Below are 26,451 nucleotides of genomic sequence, written 5' to 3' on the forward strand. Positions count from 1 at the left end.
CAGACAAAAGGTGTCACTTAATTGTTTGAATGAAGAGATTCGGAAACACTTCTCATTTTTGTTGAAATATATAAAAAAAAAAAAATAATAATATGACAGATTTTAAAGATTTCAAACTGCTCTCAACACTGTGACGGGTAAACTTGGCAACGTGTCCACAGGTCATGTGCAGGCAGACCTGCGACGGTGATCCTTCACCAAAAGTGTCCACTGACATGGGGTGTCCGTGTGTGTGTGTGTGTGTGTGTGTGTGTGTGTGTGTGTGTGTGTGTGTGTGTGTGTGTAGCTGTGCGAGCCGGCGAAACGCAAAGCCAAAGCCTCAACGCAAGATAAGTGAATGCATCGCTTTGAAGACTGCGTGTATTTCATTGTAAAATTCATCATAAATACTTTAGAAGCTTCAGTGATTAATACGGTGAGGCTGGAATACATGTGGAATAATGTCTCCTTGTTTCTGATAACACGAGGGTGTGGCGTGCTGCGTGTGTGTGTGTGTGTGTGTGTGTGTGTGTGTGTGTGTGTGTGTGTGTGTGTGTGTGTGTGTGTGTACAGTTGGACTCTGGACATGTGGAAACACCACTGCGGAGGTGAGCAGTGGGTGTACTGACATCACCCGCCCAGCAGCTGTGGGGATTCCCTAACAGAAAACACATTCTCTTCCTCTCAACTCACTGCATTTTGTCTGGAAACACAAGGGCTGGGTCTCTCGCTCTCTCTCTCCTCCTCCTCCTCCTCCTCCTCCTCCTCACTACCCTCCCTCTCTCTCTCTCTCTCTCTCCTACATCTTCCTCCTCGATGTGTGAGGCCTTCCGAGCAAAAGGTGCAGAGGAGTGAGCTCACAAACTGAAACAAGAGAAAAGGCAGAAAGGAGGTGAATCTCGGTGACGCGGGCCGCCCACATTCGTGACATTAAGCTGATTTGTGTGATACCCCCCCCTTTTTGGGGGGGGGGGGAAGATTGCAGAAGTCCAGTCTGGAACTGAGGAAACCAAAAAAAGAAAAGACGAAAGATGAAAAGCCCTAAGCATGCTCCAGGAGCCACTGGAAGAGGGGGGTGCGGTGGTGCTCCCTGCCCGTCTGCAGCGGCTCCTCGCCGGGCGGAGGCGCCTGGATCTCCTCGCAGTAGCGCAGCAGCGTGTGCAGCAGCTCTCCCACCCGCCACCGCCGCTCCCGAAGCCTCTGGACCACCAGCGGCAGCTGGAAGGCATTCAAAACAAGGAACAGCCATTGAAAGAGTTATCAACAGTGGTCGAAATTGAAAGGGGGGGGGGGGGGGGGGGGGGTTAACTCGGAAATTACCATGTGGATGGTTTTGGTCTGTCAACATGTGAATCAGGATTACAGCGTGAGGGTTCCCAATTAGTCATGAAGGGGATAAATATCGTGTTAAAAGCAAAACAGATGGTTTTGGAAAATCAGATTAATTTTCGAAATCTACGCAGGATTTTCTTTTTTTTTCCGGTCCAACGTGATGAGTCAACGAATGAGTGTTTGTAGTTTCGTCTTTCCCTGATGGAATTTTCCCCTCAGGATTTCTTCATTGCTCACAGGTCTGTGACATCATGTAGTGGTTTCATACCTTCCATGTTTTTTTTTTTTATGGATCTCAATGACTTTGAATTCCGTGTGAGGGGAACGGCAAAGAGCGTCAGGGAGGGATGTGTTACTGTGTAACTCAGACCTTGTTTACGCGACAATGTTTCCAGTGAAAACGCACGAAGACGGATTGTTATTACGGCGACTGTCAAAATAAAAGTACCACGTCCCAGGAGAATATGGACGTTCTGGAGGAAACGTGGTTCTGATTGGCTGGCGACGTAGCACGTGATAGCGCTGTTTTCAAAAACAGTTCCATAAAGACCGAATCAGAATATTGTGAAAAAAGTCGCATTTTCATTGGCTCCAAGCACCATTTTCATGTAAACCGACCCTGAGGCACCCCGTTATGTAATAACAAATTATTGCAAAACGCATTCATGACTTTCACTACTAAATACGGAGGATTATTCCATAATGAGTACATTAGTACATCATGCACCTTTATTGCATAATGTCACAACACAGATCCTCAAAGCACAACGGAAGGGGAAGACGTTGTCGGGTAAACGGGGCTTTAGATTAACTTTAGTACAACAAAAGCGTAACACAAGGTACAACTTATACCTAAAGACCTGTCAGATTTCTAAACAAAATCATGATAAGATTTACGAAAGCTGGTATGAGTTGGGATGCAACACTTGTCAATCATCAGCGTACGGGAGAGAATATTACTCTTAAACTGAACTATTTTCATTTCTTAATATCCAGGTGCCCCAAAACTACCAGGAGCAACAAATTTCATTATTTTCTCGGAAGATAGAATTTGAAAATGTTCACTCAATGTAGGAGATATTAAAGGGATATCAACTTTCCTATCAAGCTGCATGCGTCTCCTGCACTCGAGGGAATTGTGGAGCTGAAAGTCCCTGATCTGAAGCGTTTCTGGTTGTCTGACCTGCTCTTTTCTTTGTTTAGACGATCACCGAGTTTGTTTCTACGAACCTAAATAATTGTATAAAACACACGGCTTCTCGCGTTACCATCTATTGTGATGCATCCATTCATGTTGTCCTGCCAAGCTGACCAAAACAAAGCAAACTCACAGTAAACTCATCTGTTCTATGATGAACCGTGATTAGCGCTGAGGTGACCACATCTGGGGGCGCGTAGGAAGGGCTACTCGATGATCGGACAGGGTTCGGCGGCTGCGAAACATGACGCCGCTTGTTTTATTTAAACACGGCAGTAGCCGGCGGTTCGTCTCCACAACAAAGCGCACTGTAGTGGAAACCAGGACGCCGCTTCACAGGATTTCCAACCTTTTTAAAAACCAACAGCTATCGGAGAAAGAATGACTTCTTTCACAGCGCGAGCATGACGTGGTCGGGAAGAGTCCCGGTGGCCCCCCGATCATAAATCCCGCGGCGGGAATGAAGAGATGAGCGCATCACCTGCTGCAGCTCTCTGTCGGAACTCAGCTGGATCTGAGGGACGTCGGCCATGGAGGCCGCCACCCACTGCAGCATGCTCCTGAGCTGCGGGTCGAGGGTGGCGTGCTGGGGGAGGCAGCCGTGCTCCCTGACGTCAGAGTTGGCGATGAGCAGCACGGCCCGGGGAGGCGGCGGCGGCGCCGGGGTCCGGTCCACACACAGCGTCCCTGCAGCACAGAGGAACCACACCGACTCAGGACGACACACCAGATCCAGTGTAGCCGCCTGCGTTTTCCCCACCACGCTTCCCACGTCAAGACGGAGCCTCTCCACCCGGGAGGCCTCTCGTGGAAGGACCGAATGAATGGGCCGCAGTGTGGCCGAGCGTGGGGGCGGCGGAATCCCCGACAGACAAACGCAATCAGCAGGAATCTGGACTGTTCGGAGTCTCCGGGCCTGGAAAAGATCAAGACCTCGGACAAGGAGCGGGGCCCTCAACCCTGCCTCATTTCCTTTTCGCCGTCCAGGACGGTGCCGCATCAAACTGCCTGATGGCCTATTCGGGAAAATGATCTGCACTTTAATGTCTGTACTTTTTTTTTTTGCTCTCTCCTTATCAGGCGCTAATACAGTTTACAAATGACATATAATGCTGCAACGCTTTACTGGCTGTCATCGTTGGCGCCCTGGTTTACTGCGTTGAGAAACGAGACATCGGTGCATCATCCCTAATTATAGCAAGGAGTTTTAATACAATAAGGTTCAAATGTGCACCAAAGTAAACTACTTTGTTTGGATGAGAAGTTCCAATAAGTCGGTGAGAATCCAGCTTCCATACGCTCTTCATCAAAAGAAAAGGTTGAAACCTGTCCTGAACAGTGTGCTGGTGTAGAAATAACTATGTTAGAGTGGATAACGATTAGGTATCTGTTATTTTCTCCTTGCAAGCTCAATAAATGTCTATTTTATGCCTCGATGGGTGGCGCACAATATCACCCGGTGATATTAATGGGTAAAAGTGTTCAGTACATTACATCAAAGTACTGAAACTCCCTCCAGCTCCTATACCGACTTCATACAAAGCAGGGTGCAGGGCGTGGGAGCCACCACTGTGTAAAAGGGCTTCTCGACCCAAAGCCCTCAGCTTTGCATGAAGCCAGACGTGGCTGAAAGACACAAGCGCCGTGCGAATGTGAAAGAAAGAAAACAACATTCAAATGACAGGTACTCGTGTTTTAGTCCCATTTGCAACATCAGAATATAAAAAAAATCTGTATATTGAGGGCTACGATATCATAGTTTCACTTTTATAATGAATGAAATTACAACGCTAAATAACGGGACCTTCTTGAAATGTGCCATGAACTCGTTTTTTTTTTTCAGGTCAATGATTCAGAAATAGGCTCCAAAGAATATTAAATATTCCACATCCATCTATATTCTCTGCTGGCTCCAAGGAAAGCGAGAATACACCATGCACAGGTCACAATTTAAAGTGTGACGCATGATATTAAAGAGGTGGTAAAGCACATATTGACTCTCAGAACCAGAGATCTTCTTTTTTTTACCTACACTCAGAAAATACCATGAACGGTGTGTTAATGTAGTATTAGTGCTTTACGTCACACCACCTTTCACTCTTTTGCATCGTGGGACTAAAGTATTAAGATTTCATGAAACGTCTACATTTTAAGTGAAGATTTAAAAATATTAGGGTACAAACCATCTTCTATATTCAGTGGGGATTATCCCAGGAAACAAACTGGGCAAAAGGTTGGGTGCAATCTGAAGAGATCACCAACTTAAGTATCATGAAATGTAATATAAACACTGGGACAGCCGTGAATGAGGAGGAACATTGATTTCCAGCCCTGAAGGTTTATGTGTAATACTGCACAACTATTCAATCTGGAGTAAAAGTGAAAAGTGACGCGAGGTCAACTCGTCTCCAGTTGGTTGTTTTGGGTCATTTAATGCTGTGTACAATTACAAGGAGCCCAGTATTCAGGATTAATTGAATCACTGAATTGCAAATCATGATCGAATCTACGCAGATTGTTAAAATATTCCATGACTTGACTGAATCAACCACTGAGTTAATGAAATGAATAAAAACGTGTCAGTCCTCGTCGTCTTCGCAGCAGCGTTTCATCCAAATGATCACAGTAATTCTTCAAACCGGGAAACCAGATGCACTCGTTGGATCTGCTCTATCATGGCCTCACACACATCTTCCTTAATTTCATCACTCACTGATGATTTCTCGGCGGAACAACTAATCTTCCCTGGTTTTGTGCCGGGTTCAAAGTTCTCATCGAGTCGTCTTTTACTCCCTTGATTATATGGATGACGTTCAAACGGTCTCTGGTTCTGGGTTGGCGCTGGTGCTTTAAATCGCTCGACAGAATGTCTTGAAATAAACATAAACGGCGACAGAACTCGCCACGTCCGTCACCGGTTACACGAAGAAAAGTCCTTACCGCTGGATTCCTCTTTGACCTCGGCCTCCTTGTCTTCTGGATTGTCACTGCTGGATGAGAAATGGCGCACGGGTTAGCGAATGCAGAGACAAATGGCCTGCAATACCGGGCGGCATGCAGAGATATACAAGCGACATTAAGCATGCTTAAGCTAACAGCCTTTGACATAAGCGCGGCGGGATACCGGAGGCCACAAACACCGCAATCACAGCGATCCCGATCAAAAGGCGCCGTGAATGAACAATGCCGCAGATTTCCAGTTAGTGTTTCCTTTATATTCCTGTAATCGCGCTTGTCTGCCCTTAAGTCCTTTGTTAGTTATGACACAATGACGAAGGGCGCGTCTTTGATTGGTGTGAGACTCGATTTCTGCCTCATGAGAATCTACTCGATATCCATTGTGTCAATCGCGCAAATATTTGCTTTGTGACGTGCCAACGGGTAAACAGTCATTTCTCCACTTTGTAAGATTGTTAATCACCGTCTTGTTGACACAGCCGACGGCTACAGACACACCGACTCTGGCTCCGTGTCATATAAGGGATATCATTCTCCTTTTCAGACGGGGGGGGGGGGGGGGGGGACGTCTGAGAGGGCTTTTTCGGCGTGCACGGCGAGCCAGATGCCGGCGCAGCCGAGACACACTGAAGACGTATTTAAATTTAAACCAGAACTTGTGAATAATGAGCGATATCCCAGAAGGCTAAAAACCCACTCGGCCCAAGCATCTAGTGAAATACTCTCTAACCCGTTCATGCATGAATCGCAGGCACAAAATACTTAATATTTCTATTTACAGTGACTGAAAATGTTGCATTAAAATAGAATAAAAAGCAAGATAATGCAAGCGTGTGCTTTTCCCTCAGGGGCCACAAACTGTGCAATTTGATCTTAAATTAGTGGGAACCTCTTTGTTTTAGTGCAACAAAACTATTAACACAATGTTAAGAAGTTCACATTTATTGGTGTTTTCACAACCTGAAATTTGAATAAAGGAAATGCAAAGTTCTATTTCATCGTGTTTCAGTTCACAACTCACAGATCACAGTGGCTTTTTATTACAGTTTGCATTTTCAAAGGCATAAAACATTGGGCCACATCAAGCTGGAACTGCAAAAAAAATTGTAAACTAGCTCATATTATCATCAGAATAACTTTGACAATAATGATCTTTAATGTGAAAACATTCCTATATCAGTAATTCATCACGCAATATATTGCAGTTAATATCAATTTCTCACAGCTGACAGATATCATCTCGCTGCCCGGTTCGGTTTGAAATTCCCTGGTATTTTGCACATTCTATTGCATTTTATTTTGTGATTTAATTTTAGAGATACCTTCCAATAAATGGTATTTAAACCTTGATATGCCAGCTGACTGTTTGTCTAAAGAACCAATCTGCTGCTCAATAAATGCTTGTTAAGATATCTTGCTCTCCCCCTAGTGGCTGGTTGAAACACTGGTCATGAGGTTCACCCTCTCCATATAAACGTGCTGGTACATGAGCCAAGCAAAAACAGTCCTGGACATGAATCCTATCATTTACTGGTCTTCCTGTGAATGGTATTTTGGTGAATTGTTGGTTATTTCATGGTTCCACTCTTCTCTCAAAGCTATTTCAAGCCGTGAAAATGTGTGACAAGTAACTTCATATTATATTAGAAGTGCTAGAAAACACAGGGAAACACAGGTGTGCCCTTGCTTCATCAATTGCGAATGGATTAAAACTGATTACAGATATAATATTGAGCTTGCAGATGTATTTCTGAGCCCCTCTGACATGCATATAATTGATAGATCTCTCTGGATTACTGGAGAAAGCAAGATTTGTAAAGCTTTCAGAACCAAAACCACATAGCGAATGTGATTGGAATAAAAAAAACAAACAATCTGCACATATTCGCATTATAGCGTCACTTCATCTAACGTATAGTGAATAGGTCTGGGATCTGTCTGAGCCAACTCTGGGGAAAAGGGAAAGGTATTTGAAGCCTGAGGGTGCAACACTTTAAAACCAGATCAAGTCTCCAGAACGAGCTTGTGAATGTTGAGCAGAAACGATAAAGGTGACCTTCACAGACCCGCCCGACGTGTCGTCCGTCCTCCTGCGTCGAACAAAAAGCGAATTATTTGAGACTGCGGAGGACTGCTTTGTTTCACACGACTGTTTAGGGCTTTCTGTTGGACTCCTGTTTCATCCAAATCATGGGGATCATTATAATCTCCCTCAGGGATCCTGTCTCCTCACCACGGAGTGGTGTGTGTGTGTGTGTGTGTGTGTGTGTGTGCAGATCGGCTGCCAGAACACTTTGTTCAACAAGAACATTTTTTTTATGACTTGAATCAAGTTTTCTAATTTGCGGCGAGAATGTAAGTTATCTCCATGTACACAAACACTGCGATTAAACATTCGCCCCCCCAAGCGAGTTGGCACCAGAAATAATAGTTTTATTCACGTGTGAGGCTGTATAAATATGATGCCGCCGTCTGCCACTAGTCGGTGCTGCAGAGCCACCAGAGTCCGATCGGCTAAATCCCACCAAATGTGATCGAATAGCTTTTAATCTGCTACCAGTTACTTTATACCGTGTTTTCCTGGACGAGACGTTGCTATAAGTTTTTAGTTGTTTTGCTGGTCTTCCAAGTTATAATCAGAAGGGATCTTTGTGTCAAAATGTGCAGGAAATACCTTCCGGGGCCACTAGATGTCACTGTATGACAACAGAAAGCTGCTATAGCATCACAGAAAAACTACCACTACTGTGTTTGATTAACAGAGCAAGGGAATTGTTAAAAAATTATTTTTAAAAAACTGCACAATTTAGACAATTAAATAATATAAGGCATCGTTGAGAGACATATTTTAATGCATAAAGTCTATTTTCTTTCAGCTACAGTGTCATCTTTCTAAAATCCTTCATAGAAGAAAAAGTCAATAACTTGTGTGCAATGAGATGGTACACAGATGTCACTAAAACTCAACTTAGAGGCGAGTGATTTCGCAATTTGCAACTACATTTGAAAGACGCCGTTTATTCGACGATGTTTTCAAGTGAAAACCCCCAACAAGTATATATGAAGAAAATAGAATTTAAAGGAGTGTCAATGTTTACAGTGTACTGTTCAGGGTGCATACATAGTTTTATCGCATAACAACAGCGCCCACTAGTGGCCCAACAGGAAGACGACATCGTTTCTGTTGTTTCGGTGTAAACGGACGCCGTTTTCTAAAATTTTGCCGCATAAACGTGAAATTTTCCTGAAACGACAATGCAAAAAAGATACGTTTTTGCTTGAAATGTTCCAAACAGCCTTAATATTTCCCAGACAGTTTTCAGGGTTTGTCTTTGCTGGAATTGCTCCCGTGGGAACATCTCTTACATACACACACAGATGACAGCTGACTGTACTTTAAAGATTGACGCACTCACATTTAAGATATTTTGATTTTTTTCTAGGCGTGTATCAAAAAGCATATTCCAGCATGTGGTCCGTCCACATGATATGACCTCTCTTAGATACTCTGGAATATTGAATATGTTAAACAGTTAAAGGTCTGTTGATTTTCTGTTGACACTTAAGCTGAATTTGCACGACTCAAACTGCAGTTCTGGCCTCGTTTTTGGAATTGGGAGGGGGGGGGGGATTTGTTTCAGCCTTGCTACGCTCGTTGAAATGACTGGTTTCAGTTAATGTGTGGAGAGTATCAGCTTCAACAGGCATAAACATGTTTAGTACAGTCATTACACCGACTATTTTGTCATCTTACATTCATTTTATTCGTTCCGTCAGCGCTGCATGGCACTGATTGTTCTCAGATGTCTGCGGGAAGCCTTGACACACGAGAACTGGTTGTCACCTTCCAATTCATGAACTGTGTTGATGGAAAATAATCCACTAAACCCCCAAAGTGCTTCAAAAAGACGAGATGTGGCACATTGCTGAGCTTTTGTGAGAAAATACACTGTGAATGAAAGCATGGATGCGAGCGGACTCGCATTCAAAGTGTTAAATTGCTACAGTGCCATACAGTCGAAAGCCTCAAAGTATGAAAATCCATATAAATAATCCTAATAAGCGGCCATATTACATGCAAGTGATACGGAAACAAGAACACATCCTGCCGTTCGTATCAACAAGCATATGCCGTGTCGAGCTTATTTACATCCAGAACTGAAGTGTGGTCAAAGAGGGAGCTGTCGGTTCCAAGTACGAGAGAAAATATATATGGAAATGCCACTTTGACAATGTTGTAAACTGTTTTCAGACGGAGGCGCTGGCTCTGGGAGTTTTTTCTCCCACTGGCTTCCTGCTCGCAGTCCGTTTAACAATAAGATCAGTCACTTGGCATTCGGGCTCGTTCTGGGTCGACCCACCAAGTTTTACAGGCAACGTTCAATTAATCCAACCAGATTGAAACCGACCTGTCAGACGGAGAGCAGGACATGCGCTCCTCGCACGCCTCTCCCTCCAGGCCCAGGCTGCTCCAGCTGCTGCTGTTCCCATTGCTGCTGGGGAGAGAAGGAAGGTCGTGAACCACTGAGAGGGGAAACTACAGCCAATACAAAGTTACAGCAACGGCATTATGCTGTTAAATAACCTGTGGGGGGGCAAAGCCAGGTGTTATGAAGGCCTACGTTTACACAATTCAAAGAGCTTCACGGATACGACGACGAGAAAGAATTAATGCTGAACGCAAAATGAAAACACATCATTTTTGGCACTTTGGTTTCATAAAAAGTTTTGCGTGAGCACAACGTTTTCAATAAGATGTCCTGTTGGGATATGAGTTGGGGCTGTTTGTTTTCGAAATTAAACCACACACACACATGCAGCAAAGAACAATACGCTCTAAACATTAACACCGGGAGAACACAGACATTCTGGTGGGCAGACGACCAAGTTGGATTATTGACTGTCAGAATAAAACTACCAGGAGAATATGGACTGGGAGTCATGACACTCTGGAGGGAACATTGTTCTAATTGTCTCTACTGAGCATGTGCAGGAGAACTAGTGACAAAAACCGTGGTGTTTCCACCATTTACACAGACGTAGTCCGAGAGCTTTCGAAAAATTGCATTTCCCCCCCATTTACATGGACCCTGAATGATTTTTTAAAGTTCCAGCTGTTTTCAAAAAGTCGCATTTTTAGTGACTCTGAGCACTGTTGTTGTGAACAGATGCCCAAAACGGAACACAATGTCTGCATTGTCACTTCTAAATATGGTGTATTGGACCTAAAATTAAAAATTGCAGTAATTATTAAAAATTAAGAGCAGGAGAAAGTGATTATTAATACCTTTAAGAAGATAGCGCAACACTACATGTTACTAAAATCTCAAAAACAACTTAGAACTACTGTTAAACACATCAAATGATGCAATGAAACGTCACCATATTAGTTCAAATCTAAAATTTCTCTTCTGGAAACGGGTTTGAAAAAAAGGTTTGACAGAGACGTCAGACGCCGAGAGCATCGGGACACAATAACTGCACAAAAAGAAAGGAAAACCTCAAGTGTAGAGGCACTTAAAACTCCAGCAGGTAAAAAAGCCATTGAGAGCAAACAAGAGATCAGGATATAATAAGCGGCTTCATCCCATCCGCTATAATGACGACATCCACCATGTATTTACGATAAACAACACTCAGGTTGGTTGATGACCATTTCTGGCATTTGCGATAATCCTTTAAATGTCAGGTGAGGTCTAAAACCCAGGAGGATTCGCTGAGTGATGCAGACTTTTCCACCGTACGTCCCACCGAATCGCCTTTCATCTTTGATCCAAGGCAATTTGTTGCTGAAGGCCCGAGATGTGCGATCACTGCATTCTCGTCCTCGTTTAATCTCGTTAATCTTGCGGGTTCCACCAGGACAACCACCTGGCAACCGACGCACAACAACACACACTCTCGCTGTAATTAGCCAGTGATTAGCCGGCTGGCTGCGAGCCACGCATTTCGGCATGCAACCATCCCTCCCGAGTCTGACGGGGGGAAAAAATTTTTTTTTTCGAGAACTAAAAATATCTCCATTAATCTGCGTTACCTCAGCTACGGCTTTCTCCCCGCGTTTCCACCGACCGACATGCCGAGACCCGCGCCTTTTGTTTAATCGTCATGCGGTCCGTCTCAAATAAACACTGGAAGATGAACTTTTGTCTTTTCAGCTTCCATCATTTCATAAGCAGGGCGGAAATATTTTTAGGAGAGTCTAATGAATTACACATGCTGGACTTTGTTCCCACTGAAAATGGAGTCAGAAGTGAGGAAAACACTAATAGACACACCTTTAGAAAATATTATGATACTTTAACTTGGCCCCAGTGGCCAAAATAACTCCGTGCTTCCACGCCGTGTACTTTCTGTGTCCTGGGAAAAGAGTCTCCGAACTGCGTGAGCCTTCGCTTCCAGAGCGATGGACGCTTATAAAAGAAATGTCAAGAACCCTGTTGTCTTTGCAGAGGCTCATCTTAGCCTTATTTGGCTTGTGCTCATGAAAAAAACGGATGAGAATATGAAAACAGACGACATACCACATGCATTTACACTTCTAATGCCACAGTACTGATATTTTTTTCAATTGTGTGTTATTATATCTGTGTATTTCCGTCACTTATCAAGTTTGTATGAGAATGGGCATAAATCAATCAGCCATGACATTATGATCAGTGAGTGACTGATTATAAATTTATCATTGCTTCTGTTAGTTGCTAGGCTATATGAGGGAGGAAATTAACAATTTGTTCTTGCAGTTAAAGGAGAAATGGACAAAGTGTAAGGGCCTTTCCTGCCTGCAGCCTGCACTTATCAATCAAAAGAAGTTGGCGTAAAAAATAAATAAAGTGAACCAGCAGAGGCTCATGAGTGCAGGTAAATAGTGAAGGCCAGTAGAAATGTCAGAATACACGATGCACACACAGTTTGTTAGTACAATGTTAGTAGCAAGGCTGCAAATCACTCAAGGTGGCCACGCTAAGCCCTGTCCACTATCCAGGAGCACGTGAGCATCAGAAGTCGAGCGATGGAGCACACTGCATTTTCTTGGAATCACATGGATATGGACAGCGTGTCACACCGTTTGAGAATCAGGATGAAATTCAGGAAGGAGGCAGAACTCGTGTGGTACGTATGCCGATACTTCTAATAACAGATTTCTCGTACAACCTCGGGTCCTGCCATCCAGGAGGAACTTGCGTTGTGCACCCTTTCGTGGAAACTGTAATCCCCTGTAATCTTATGGCAACATCCTGGTCTGGCGGCGTGGCGGCCAAGCAAATGATTTAACCGACACCAGGATACCCCAAGTGATGAGCTGATTGTTGGTGTGCCGGATGGATGGAAGTCTGAGCCCTAATTTACAATTAAACACGTCGCTACTTCATTAAAATCCAAAATTGCCAGGTCCGGTATATGTTGTAATTTCAGCATGAGGTTTGGTTTATTTAATCCGGGGGTCACAAGCTCTTTGATGATGAGCTTGGTGGACACTACATTATGTTACAGTTTTGATTTTGTTTATCCATTGGTAGGTAGATAAAAAATTTTTTATAAACATTACCTATGTTTTGAAGATTTCCTTCACATTTTCTCTTACTTCATCAATTTTAAAAAGCTGGCCTCGTCTCCGGCGGAGCCCCGAGGAATGGATCCGGGTAATCCAGGGGGAGTAAACATCCAGAGCCCATTGAGATAACAGTTAAACTGCAAACCTTTTTTCCGATGAAGTGGACTTATATGGGCTCATCAGGCCATTTTGTTTGAGGTACATGACGGCTCATAGAGAGATGGAGAGCTTAATGGCGCAATCACACCCGGGTGATAAATGTTGCTGGAGTCTGCATGCATAGATGTTCCTCACTCTCGTCTCTTGAATGTACACACAGTGTCCATCCAAAAAAATTACAGTCAATTCCGTGACAAATATTTGGCAGAATCGACATCAACATTAAATATTTAGAACCTACTCTTCGTGGCTCACATAGAATACGACGTTTACACCAATCGCTTGCGATCCAAATTGCATTTTTGGCAGTAAAGGCGATGTCAGATTTCCAAAACATTCCACTGCGCTCTGCCCTGACCTCTTGAAACCTCCCGTTTCGATTCAACCACAGGAGACTCGCTGTACATGGCCATGATGTTCTGGGTCTGAGGAGGTGAGCAACACAAACTAGTACAGAATGACCTAAGTGATGTCCTGAATCCATGAATGCACAGATGTAATGCATACAGCAGCACAGGACAAACTATGTAAACTTTTGGGAACTGCTGGCTTTTTAAAAAGAAAGATCAAAATATAGAAAAAGCATGACATTCTACTGGAAAAAAAAAGTGGCCATCCCTTCAGTGAGATATTCACAGCAGCAGTTTGCTAAAATCAAAAACTGAAACTTCACGCACAAAATTGGCTCTAAAATATCTGAAAAAATGTGCTTACTTGTTCTCTGTCATGTCAGATTTAAGGTTGCTAATTAGGAGCAAAAGACAAGAAAGACAAAGCTGCCATTACTCAAAAAAAATGTAATCCAGTCAACTCCCATCATCAGTCTGTGTATTTTGAAGAAAAGCTGCAATCAGAGCAGGAAAATTACCAAATGTGATCAACTTTTACTAAACTAATGTTGGGAATTAGGTGTGCTGAATAGGTCGGTGGGTGTATGCCATGGAGGGTCATGTACCTGTCACTGAGGTGGAGGAAGCTGCTGTTGTCGTCTGGATGTTCGTCTTCGAAGCTCAGATTGGACCAGCTTCCCAAACTGTCGTCTCCCACACTCAGCTGCTGGGACACGGTGGACTCTGTGGTTTCTCGACCTGGAGAACTGAAGGCACAAAGACAAGGAAAGAGAATCTCAAACGTGGAGCACATCAAACAGTCAGAACAGGCACCGTTTTTGTTAATGTGCAATGAGAACAGTTGCGTCAGGGTCAAAACGTTCCATCTTGCAGTTCGTACCTGATGCTGGTAGCCTGACAGATGTTGGTCAGGGCTGACGTCATTATCTCAGCCGTAAGGCTCTCGGCGTAGCTGGTCCCGTCATGACCGATCCCACTGTCGGCGTTAAGGCTGGTGTTGCTCAGCTCGCGTTTCGCCGTCTCCATTGCCATGGAAACCATCCCTTCAGCAAATGCTGCCCTGTGGTCCAGGTCTATGTGGATCTTGGGAATCTCCAGACCGGAAAGGCGCTCAGCCTTGCACCCTGACCCCCGTTTCCTCCGCTGCAATACGGGCTGGTAGTGGTGCCTACCGAGTTTGCTACAGTATGGACACTCCTGGACCTGACAGTAGTGGCACGTCCTCCCTCCCGAAGGTCGGACGAGTGCCGGCCCCTCGGCGAACCTCTGGATGTGAGAGTGTCTGTCGTGACCTGGGGTCCTCTGGTGTTCTTGGGACGAGTGTCCAACTGAAGCCAGGCTCATCTTGAGTGTGTCATCCACGATCTTCCTGGCGTAGTGGTCGATGACCTGCATCACCCTGCTGCTGTAGCCTTCGTCGTACAGACTTCCCGTACTGTGGTAATGCCGACTTTTACCCTCCTTGGACATCAGGGGGCAGGAAAAGGAGTTCCTGATGAGATTCTCCGTCATGTCTTCCAGTTTGGATTTCTTATAAAGACAGGAGTCAGTGTGAGACTTGGGTAGCCGTACAGAGGAGACATGCAGCTTGCGCGTGACGTCGCAGGTGATGTTGTAAGCTAAAGATTCTGCAAAGTTGACCAGATCCATGTACTCCCTCTTACTCTGCTCTTCAGAATTCCTGCAACTACACTGGCCATCCTCACCTTGATTAATAACCATTGACTCTGCTTTCTCTTTCGGTGACGAGGCCTCACAAACAGTGGTTTTCCATTCATCTGGCAGAGACTTTGAAGAATGAAGGCGGGTGCTGGTGGACCTCTGCTTGATTTTACGACTGGCATGAGCCAAACCTAGTTTTATTGAGCGATATGCCAAACGGCTCGCATACTGGTCTAAAACCAACTCCCTGCTACCTCCCTCTTTTTTCAGCACCCTGATGAGGTAGCCAGCATATTCGTCTGTAACGCTCTCGCAGCTGGGATACTCAGAGGACAGGCCAGAGCTTGAGCTCGAGACTATACTAGAGGAAGATGCAGGAGAACGGGAAACTGAAGCGATCAAGTCATTGGACCATTGCTCAGCCAGCCTTCCGATCTTCACATCTCTGTTCCGCTCGGCACTGGGTTGGGACTGGCGACGATGGTGGAGAATTTCAGAGCTGGATCTCTCTAGGCTTCTTCTTCTAAGAGCTTTGTGATAGGGACACTGCTGTCCTGAGCTCACCATCTTCTTCACGTCATTAATGACCTCTCCCGCCACCTCCCCGGCGTAAACCCACAGCGTGTTGAGGGTCTGCTCCGAGAACTGAGCCACACTGTCCCTTCGCCTCCCACTGCTTTTGCTCATTTCTCCGTCATCCTCCGCCACTCCGAGGGTGTCCATCTCGGTTGCCATTGAGACGATGTGACATGCCAGCCGCTCAGCATAGTGAAGAGCCTCTTTGTTGGACATCCTGCGAGATGACACCTTGTGAAGTTCTTTCCGGCCGACCTCTGTCTCTGAACATCTGTTCGTGCCATCAACGTGATTTTCTTCTGCTGGCTCTTCCTCATCCACATCCTCGTTACCATCTGCTTCCTCAGAGAGGGACCTCATCAGTTTGAGCATGAACTCTGCTTTCTCTGCCTCAGGGATGGAGTTTGTTGGCTCGGGGCCAGGCTCGGGCTGATAGTGAGGGGTTGGAGGAGGTGTCGCAGGAGAAAACTCCTTAGCTAGCTTGCTTTTCAGCTTCTTGGAGAACTGTTTTATTTGTTTTTCTTTGGATACTTCGCTTGGCTGCTGAGGGGTGGAAGGAGGAGTACTGGGAGTCCCGCCAGACTTCTGGCCAGAGCTTACAGCTGAATCATCCACGGGAGCCAATACCTTTCTCGGTCCACCCATGTCGGTACCTGGCACACTGAGAGTATCCATCATCACAGGATTTGTTTCAGCCACACCTCGAGTCCTGTGATCTAACTCGCACTTGATTTTTCCCTGGCTTGGAGGGCCCGTCTGAAAGGAAACGGGTGGAATGAAAAGGTCAGCTGCCTGCTGATCAAGCTCACTCTGCCTCACACACCCAGAATCTCTACAGTCATATCTGAAAGGTCCCTGCTTTAAAGGTGAATCCAAAGTCTCAAAATTAACCGTCTCCTGCTTTGAGAAGGAATCCCTGCGGCTCCCAATAGTTTTCGTAAGAAAATCAGCACAGTCCCCAAAACTCTTCTTCACCTTCGACGCAGTTATAAGCTCACAAGCTTCAGATACAATCATGTCCACCATGTTTCCAGAGAAGTTTTGAAAAGGAGACTTTCCTTGGGAAGGGTCTCCAGTAGGTGTGGGGGTCTGTGTTCCATGACTGTAAAGATGAGTGTGTGTGGACGCGATGGTATCAGATGATGACACAATTCCTTTTTTGGGACTGACCGGTGGGGTATCTGCCAGGTTGGGTTTTGGCTGACAGCTCTCCTCGGGGTCATGGAGGTGAGAAAGGGCTTGACCTGCTTGGGGTACGGGAATACAGCTGGCCATGCCTGAAACGGTAAACAGAGCTTTCTTCACTGTGCAGGGGGGATCTTCTCCCGAGGGCCCGGGGGCCGATGTCGTCGAGCTCGAGCTTAAAACCTGCTGATTTGCAAAGGTACTGCAAGTGTCAGTGCTTGTGTTCTCTGCACTGACGTAACAGACATTATCCATGGATACACTGATGGCTGCTTGGCTCGTGAAAGCAACATCTGCCTGAGAGAGCTCTATGAAGGCCTCCTGAATCACAGACTCTGATAAATCTGAGGCATACGAGGTTACCACCTCTTCCTCTTCTTCTTCCCCTTTTCCCTGTCCAAAAGACCAATCGCTGGGAGTGAGAGGCGTCGAAGGGTGCGAGAACTGGCACACTTCCATTATGCCTTCAAACACCAACTCTTCGGCCAGATCGGCAGCAAAGCGAGTCACCGTGCTGTGGAAAATCTGCTTTTTCACGGTCAGGAAATCTTTCAGCGCCCCGGACACGGCCTCTCCCACCAGAAAACCGGCGAGTCCATTGATTGCTTGCTCCTTCAAAACGTAGGCGCGTCGCATGCCGATCTCATGGAAAGCCATCTGGAACACCGAGGAGGTGAGCCTAGCGGCCAGGTGGCATAAAGTGGTGGTACACGTGGACACGCCTTTCTGGAGGTCTCGCAAGGCACTGCCCAGACTCATTTCCACCAAGTCTGTAGCAAACCTCTGGATGCCATCTTTAAGAGACTGAGATTTCTTCTGCAGCTTGGCCACAGTTACCGTCTCCTGAATGTCCGAGAGCTTCATCAGGTAGCCCGACGGGTTTGTAAATTCTTTGTGGCAGACACAGCTGAGGTTCTTGTTGTCACTGATGTCGACAGCAGACTGGTAGCCACACACAGATCCCAGAATTTCTTTAGACAGACTGCTGGCAAAGTCAGAGTAGGTCTTATAGAGAGAGCAGAGATCCTGAGGTTTACGCAGCTCCGAGTCGTCTTGTTCTTCTTCATCGGTCTTCCAGAAGTACTCCAGTGGGCCACTTGAGTCCACCAGAGGACTGAACGCAGAGGAGCTGAGCGGACTGAAAAGCGGGCCAGCGTTTTCTTCTGAGGGCGTCTGGACAGGTCGAGGGGAATCTGGAACCTCTGAGTGAATGGAGTAGGGAGAACCCGGTTTCAGAGGAGTAGGTTTTTTCACATTGGCTGGGAGAGTGGGCTGGTCAAAGCGATGAGGATTCATACCCTTGGTCGAGCATCCCCGAGACACATACTTCAATGCTGAGCCACCACACTCTGCAGATTTCTTCTGTGTGTCCTGAGCTCGGACGGCATCCAGAGGCAGGGTGAGAGTGCAGCTTTCCTCGCTCAGCTCCTCCAGGTCGTCAAACTGATCAAAGCTGTCAAAGAATTCACTGACTTCCGAATCTGAATCTTCAACTCGCTCTCTAGGCCCTCCCGGCACCTGGGGGATGTCCAGCTTCGCCAGCAGGCTCTTCTGGTAGCCCACTTCATCGAGGAAGATGATCGGACTTGGGCTTGAACAATCCGACTCTTCCGATTCACTGACATGATTCAGAGGCGAAGGCAGTCGAGCTCCAGGACTGCAGTAGGTCCACTGGGATTCGACTCCCGACGACCTCTGCACCGTGACAGACACGTCGGTTCGATGTTTGGTCGAACCCTTCTTCAAAGAGCCCACAATGACCCGGGAGCCTGATAATTCCTTCCTTCGCTTGTGCGCTGGGATTGTCTGTGATGCAACGTCGCGCTTCTTAAAGTGACAATATAAAGCTGCAGCTGTGGAGACAGGAATCAAACAGAAGGGGAAAAAAATGGTTACACACACAAATTGCAAAGAGACAGACAGAACTGATAGAAGTACATTTCTTAGCATTTCAGAAGAGTACTTATATAGAAATGGGCCACATATTACAATAGCAGCAAAATCCCTGGGTTGTGTCCAGCTTGTGCATTTCTGTGTGGTGTTTGAACGTTCTCTCTTTTGCATGTGTGGGTTACAGTTGGTGTCCCATTTACAGCAATGTAGTCAAGTGAAAAAAACAAAACGTATGTTGCCTAATTACCGTGACAACAAAATTAATTAATGAAACAGTTGCTGTTCTGAATCACAGACAGTTTTAAATAATTAACATATTTGTGAAAAATTAATATACAACAGATTTCAGTCGGGGCGCTAATCCCAGATCCCAGCAAGACCCTAACCCTAACCCCAAAATGTCAAACTTACTGAGACTCTCTCCCGTGTCGTCTTCCTCCAGATGCTCGAGGGCCGTGACGAAGTCGTCCTCGATGGAGGAGACCGACTGGTTGGTGTCGTCCTCCTCGGGCTGGCTGGACTCGGCCCCGCCCCTCTGGAGAGCCTGGAGCTCCAGGGCGTAGCGGACCCCGGCCATGTAGCACCCCAGCAGGCCCACAAGCGACGCCACACCGGCCGGGGGGAAGACGCCCGAGCCGGGGTTGTGTCTCAGCACACAAACAGCTTTCAGCCAACACTGCGAAAGGAAGGCAAAAAAAAAAAAAAAGAACAGAAACAGGAAAGAGAGGAGTTGGCAGGAGGATTTTGTAATCAATAGGCAGACGGAGGGTAAACTGTTAAGCGTCCTGTAATCACCAACGCGGACGACCTGTGAAGGATTTGTACACTTACAAATTTCAAACGGGATCGACATGGTTAGTTTTGAAGTTTTACAGGAAGAGAGGAGTTTTCTTGTTATGTCTGTGCTGGCGGGTGCCTGTGCACAATTTAGCCCAGAGGTGGGAGGTCTGCAGCGGGCGACAAGACGAGCCGCACGGCCCGCGTGAACCCAAACAGGACCGGAGCAAGGAGGGCCAAGGCTGCAATCACAACAGGCTGCGAAAACAACATCTGCGTGTGAAACAAACCACCTGCGTTTCTTCAAAAGCCTGAGAGCGAGTCGGCGCTCCTGTTTACGCTGCGGCGTGACAGACGAGGCCAAGAGACGGAAAAACAATTCAATCAGCGGTGTCCGCAATCCGGAGGGGTGAGCACCAACCCTCGTCTTTCCTCTGCTGCGAGTGCTGAAAAGATTTTGCCGTGTATGTTTTTTTTCATAACCATAACTCTGGAAAAGTTTTTAAACTCACCCAGACGGTGGAGAAATAGAGATTTGTGCTAATATCGCAGCCACTGCTTCAACATTACTGAAGACGGGTAAAAGTTATCTTGGAAAAAAGAAGCACGGACTTTCACTCTCTGCACATTTTAAACACTTCGAGAGCCGGAGTGGTGCAGTGTCTATCGCCATCGTATCCCAGTGACCGTATCGCTGGTTTGACTCCAACCGTTGGGCTGAGGGTTCTAGTTGAGTTTGTGTGTGAGTTTTCAGTTTTCTCGCAAAGATATACAAGATTGAGGTTAATCAACACCTCCATGTCACTAATGTACCTTCTGGCTCTCTGACAGCCGACCTGGAGGTTTAGTGATCTGAACCTCCTACGGCCACTTTTCTCCTCTTTCCATCCCTTGAACAGTATAAAGTCTCCGTCTGAGTCTGGTTCTGCAGAGGTTACGTACCCTTAAAACGCTATTTTTCCCTTTCCCGTTCACCTACGCCTGCTCACGTGGACACAGTCGTTGCTTTTATGAAAGCGCCTGAAGAGGACTCTGACGTTATTGGTGCTGTGTAAATAAAATTGAATTTAGCTAAACTTGCCTTCACCGGTCGTCAGCTGGAATTAGCTTGACGAAATGAAGACTTTCAAGTCATAAGGGAGTTAAACACAGTTTATACAGGAAACTCAACTAGTTTCATTACTAGTGTAAATACGCCATACTTATAAATAAACTCACCTTTAGAAGAATGACTTCAGAAACGTCGACATTTTCCACATTGAAAACATCATTTTTACAGCTGTTTTGAACCACTGCTGAACATTTGCGCCATTAATCTAAAACATACTCATCGTAATGGAAGAGAAAATAAACCTGTTTTTGAAGATTTCTGGATAAACACGTTTGAAAGTTTAACATCTGAGACTTTTCATCTTGGGTTTCCTCCACAGATGTTCCTGAGCCGGGTCAAACGGGGACATAGTTAGTCGAACCCTGCAGTGCTCTGAGTTTGCCCTGATGTGAACTGTGAACTGTGGGACTTTGTATACATATAGGAGGTTTTCTTTAACCTTGTGTCACTTTTCTGCTAAATTGGCTCCAGGCGGATTAGAAAATCAAAAGCGTTAACGAGATAAAGGAGGTGAAGTGAATAATATTGATGATCACTTTATTGCGGCTCGTCTTGTTATTAGGAAACAAGTGAACTTTGTGACGTCTGAGTTTGTATAGTAAGAAGTAAGTAGGAGCCACTCAGGTTTCACTTTGGGAGCCAGTTTCCAAAAACATGCATTTTCAGTGGCTCCAACGACCATCGTTATGTAAACGGACACCCAAAACACGACAGAAAGCGTTGCATTTTCACTTGAAAACATTGAAAACAGGCTCCAAATCCAATCTGCATTGCAACAAAATGTGTAAACAGTGAAACTCTGGGAATACTCATGCCATATGTGTATTTATCTCCTTTATACTTTTTTAAATTATGATATTTTCATTTATTGCTAATATGTTCAAGCCTAAGTAACCACTTCAACCACTGATTACAATCATTACATCCTTCAACTTTGTTATTGCAAAGGGTTGCAAGACTTTTCTGTTAAGGATTTTTGACCTAAATGTAACTGAACTGCATAACAAATTCAACATATGATACACTACTTACGTCCTACGATGTTATTTGTAAAAAAATACCAAAAATCACTTTTTGAATGCATTTTGTTTACATTTGATAATTGACTTTTTGTACTTTGCACCAGCTTTTAATGCACGATGACTCTGACCAAGTATGTCAAAGAGGTGAAAAATTTTAAATAGTGTGTGGCAGCCATGTTTTCATATTTCTCACCGATTCTAGAAGTATTGCAAATGTTAGTCCCGTCTCAAAGTCAAGCATGTCATACAGGCATACGAGAATAAGTTATTGGATAATAAGAAAAGTGTTTTTTAGCAGGGAAAGTCAGAAGCACATAAAGAGGAAAAGATGCGTACAGAAGCACAGCAGAGTGACGCATCTTCCCTGCTTCTCACTTCCCATTGATTCCTCCTTTTCACTTCCCCGTTTACGGCTCACTTCTCCTTCATACGCGACTCCGGGCTGAGGCAACTCTTCATTGAATGTAAAGCTCCGTCGCGTACCTGGGGACCGGCGTCCTTCGGCTCGGCCAGCCTGCGGTAGTCTTTGAGCAGCAGGACCTCGTCGTTCCTGAGGCCGGGGACGTGGAGGGACCGGAGGACCTCGCACAGCCCGGCTGGTAGAGACGACAGCGCCTGCAATATGAGAAGAGATTGTGAGAAGAGCTCGGAGATTAAACATTGCTCTTTAGAGTTTGTGCGTTTTTTTTCCCGCTGCCGTTTCCGTGTAAATCGACACAATTGAGATCAAGTGAAAATGCAAAACTTTGGTTGCGTGTTGTCCGTTTACATGACAACTGAAAACACAACGTTTTGACAATGGTTCCCAAAGTGGAACTTCTTTTTGTACCAGTAGGAACCCAGAATCAAACTAACATTCTCAATGCGGGTTTCACCACAGGGCTGGATTAATAAAACACCGAGTGTGTTTAGAAGCTACAGTAGCGCTACACATGCTTCAAATCACATGTTGTTGAATTGACTGTAGGTTTGTAGTCAGTAGACAGTAGGGGTTTCAAACATACGGCCCCCGGGGCCGAAACTGGGCTGCCAGAAGGTCCAATGCCTCCTTACAGTGTCATGGGATCACGTTGGACATTAAGCTAAAGGATGAGTCAGCAGAAAAAGCTTTAGGAGGCGAGAAACATTGTGATTTCAAATTGAATGAACTATTTCAGGAGACATTTCATGTCATTCATGTTAGTTGTTTCTACTGAAACTCTCTTACATAGGGATGCAAGGTATATTGTTCCTCATATCCAATCAGCCACTTTTGAGTCTTTTAAGCTTAACACACACAAAATGCAGAAGATGGAAAACTCAAGTTTATATATTTCATGAAAACGGTAAAAATAATGTCATAATAACCTTTAAATTCTAACGTCAAAGTTGTTCTTTGTTGTGGTGCAGCGTAGACGTGAAGAAAAAGTCTGAAAATTAAAACTGATAATAGATGTCAACATAAAGCCAAATTTAATGATACAAAAGTCAGTTAACCTTTTCCTTTAGTGTTATTCCGCAACCTTTTGCGTGGATGTTTTAGCAAACTCACTTAAACAAGCCGGGTTAAAAAGTCGACAGTTTCAGTGCAAGTTTTTTTTTTCAATTTGCTCCGTTGTTTCATAAACTGGATTAGAGCCAACAGGCCCACAGGCCTCATGTGTGAAACACCTAAACTCATGTGAAATGTTTGTTTTGATAACTTTTCCATTGTATTTATTTATTTATTTATTTTAGATCCACCTTCTACTCTTCTAATTTCCCTGATGGACATGTAAAAGATATTTTTTAATACATTACTTTCAGGTGCCTTTAGGTTAAAATATGAAGAAAAAAAATGTTTCAACCCAAGTGGCAGATTTATTTGTGTTAAAATGTAGTATTGAACCATCTTTATCCAGTTCGGGGTCACAAAGCACTGGAGCCGATCGCAGATGTGGCCGATTAACCTCAAAATGGAAAGGACCGGGGCCCCGAGCATCTGAACTGCGGTGACGATAACTCACCTGCTGAGTGACATCGTCTCCCTCGCACTGACCGGGCAGGCACACGAAGTGGATCTGAAACAGAAGAGTCGTTGAGTCGGGAGTCCGGCCCGAGCGGGACGGAGGCGTCTGTGGCCGCCGTGTAAGAGACAAACCTCCGTCAGTCTGGTGGCGTCTCTGGCTGGCGGCTCTTGCCCGACGGTGCACAGCTCCTTCTTGTTCCTGAACAGGCTCTTCACAGACTGCGAGCCACAGTCACGCACAGTCTGCAGAAACACAGTTTTACTGGCCCGTCAAAGAGCATCATGGTGGACGTCTTCTTTTTTACCGTCTGCCCGATCATCACCAATCACATTTTACTGGACCTGACAGTTTAAATCCCCCCCGAAGAAATCTCACTGGTCTCTTCATTTTCCAACTCAGACCGCAGCTCGGAACAGAGTTTTACTGCGAACCACGAAACATCCAAAACAAACTTTTTTTTTTTTTTTTTTTTAAAAAGGTCAAACACGCAGACAAAAATAAAAATAAAATCTTTTAACGACATATAAAGACATAATGTTAACATTACAATTACACAATGTGCTGCATAAACAGTTTTGACAGCGAGAAAACGTTATCAGCCAGAACATTAAGAACAGAGACGGGCGAAGTGAGTAACACCGATTATCTTTTTTAAATCTTCCATCTGTGTTGAATGTAAAAACGGAATCGTCTTTAAATAGAAGATAGGACAGCGTAGAGCTTCGCCAATGCCACATTTCTTTGCGGGAGTTAGCATCGCAAGCATGATAGCCGTTAGCTCATATCGATGCTAACTAGGTAGGTCAGGTAGCAACATAAACACAAGTCCGTGTGCGTGCGTACAAACCAATAAATAAATACACACAGATGAAAACATAACTTTTTAGGCCAACGTTGTTGGTCGCTCAACTTTCGTTGGCAGAGGTAATAAAGATATTAAAACACAAAGAACTAAACAGGTGTTTTTGGTCACAGGTTTACTGTGGCTGATCGAGAGCTCTGCTCGTTGAAATGAAGTAGAAATAGACACGGAAACATTCTGGACAGCAGCTTTTGAGAAGCAGGGCTCAAACTGAGGAGCTAAAAGTATGAGGGCAAGACAAACCTCCTTCCGGACCGACGCCCTGGACCTGATGGGGACGCCTCGAATACGAGCACAGGCGTCCATGGCAACAGAGGGCCGCTGCTGGTCGGCCGCTCACCTGGAACACCAACAGCAAAACCAGCGGAGTGAGTGAAAATGGCCAAAATGTCTTAAAGCAATAGTTTCAGAAAACGGATTCGAAGGCCAAGATTTACATGCTTTGACTAAAAAAAGCATCGTTTTTTTGCATTTTCATTTAAGAAAAGGTTTGCGTTGACACAGCGATGCTGTGTTTTCATTGGTTGTTTTCGCAATGAAACCACAGACGCATGCCGCAGAGAGCAATGGGCTCTAAACATTAACAATGGGAGAAGATGGACAATATTACGGTGACTGTCAAAATAAAAGTACCAAGTCCCAGGAGAATATGGACTGGGAGTGGTGCTGAAGAACGATTTGCTATCGCTGTGGTGCGCATGCGCTGAAGGAGCATTTCAGAAGTGTTGGCCCACGTTTCCATGGAGACTGAGTTTTCAAAAAGCCATTTTCAAGAAGTTGCATTTTCAGTGTCTCTGAGCACTGATATCACGTAAAAAGCCAAAGAGGATGTTGCAATTTCACTTGAAAACGTTGTTGTCTAAATGATTTAACCACAGAAGTAAAAGATTTCAGGCTTGGTCCCACTGCCCGGAATGTGACGGGCAAAAGTCGTGGATGGTACCAAAAGAACGGCACCCAAGGGTTACGATTTTACCGATTGGTCGGTGATTTATGTCACTCTTGACGAGCCCGCGATATTTAAATATCTCATCGGGCCACACGAACCCTCCGATGTTGTTTACATACACCACTTTGCGCACACTTGTTTCCCACGTCGGTCCAGAGACGGCCAAGGCTCCTGTTGCATAATGACAGTTGCGCAATGATGGTTCCGTGGTGGGACGGCGCTACAGAGTTTGGGGTCTGGGTACACTTTGCCTGACCGTACCGTCTCGGTCACACGGTGACACTTCTGTGAAAAAAACGTGCCGTTCTACTGAAACTGCGCAAAAGTAGGCCGAGACTCCCCCTGCTGGTGAGAATATGCTACTGCGGGCTTTGCTGTTCTCTAAAAAAAAAAGTCGGACCGGGCACTGGAGATCAAACGGCGAGGCGAGAGGGAGCAGGGGTGTGTGCTTTGAGCAGGGGAAACACACTCGGTGAGCAGCATGAGAGCGCAAGTCCGGGAGGGAAAATATTTACAGTGTACAAGGAGGAAAAGTTTCCCAAGAAATTCAAGCCCGTCCTTTGAGGTACGGTCCAAAGCGGGGCTGGTTTGGTCTACACGTGGGGGCCGGCGGCCCCCGATTGATCGGCCTGTCCTGCATCCTGAGAAGTGGGTGGGGGTGTGGGGGGAAGAGCGCATGCCACTGGCTTCTTCCGCTGATCCAGGACCTCCTGGCTTCTCACGGGTTGCTCTGGTGAGCCGTGCGAAAAACAACACGGCCAGCCGCTGCTGCCTGACCTCAAGTATGCGCTGCATCCCGGCACACTCATAAGGGAAGCAGGCGCAGTGACGTCTGTTGTGGAGAACTCCAACAAAGGGGAACAACTTTAAAAAAAAAAACAAAACAAAAGAAACC

General features: G+C 45.5%; 1 protein-coding gene across 1 annotated transcript in view; it reads right to left on the bottom strand.

Annotated features, from left to right (window-relative positions):
* Positions 1-1,020: 1,020 nt before the first annotated feature.
* akap11 (A kinase (PRKA) anchor protein 11) overlaps positions 1,021-26,451 on the bottom strand; it is a gene marked incomplete at its 3' end in the record, with an annotated part of 29,394 nt that continues 3,963 nt past the window's right edge. The window contains exons 2-13 of the mRNA XM_080497721.1: positions 24,851-24,947; positions 23,877-23,987; positions 23,743-23,796; positions 22,241-22,372; positions 19,259-19,523; positions 16,674-18,807; positions 14,412-16,430; positions 14,137-14,277; positions 9,877-9,960; positions 5,450-5,496; positions 2,991-3,196; positions 1,021-1,197 (exon numbers count right to left, since the gene is read on the bottom strand). Of these exons, the coding sequence (XP_080353847.1) occupies positions 1,021-1,197; positions 2,991-3,196; positions 5,450-5,496; positions 9,877-9,960; positions 14,137-14,277; positions 14,412-16,430; positions 16,674-18,807; positions 19,259-19,523; positions 22,241-22,372; positions 23,743-23,796; positions 23,877-23,987; positions 24,851-24,913 (5,433 nt within the window). The 5' untranslated portion in view covers positions 24,914-24,947. The remainder of the gene's footprint in view (positions 1,198-2,990; positions 3,197-5,449; positions 5,497-9,876; positions 9,961-14,136; positions 14,278-14,411; positions 16,431-16,673; positions 18,808-19,258; positions 19,524-22,240; positions 22,373-23,742; positions 23,797-23,876; positions 23,988-24,850; positions 24,948-26,451) is intronic.

Source organism: Blennius ocellaris (assembly GCF_963422515.1).
Source record: "Blennius ocellaris genome assembly, chromosome: 6".
NCBI lineage: Eukaryota > Metazoa > Chordata > Actinopteri > Blenniiformes > Blenniidae > Blennius > Blennius ocellaris.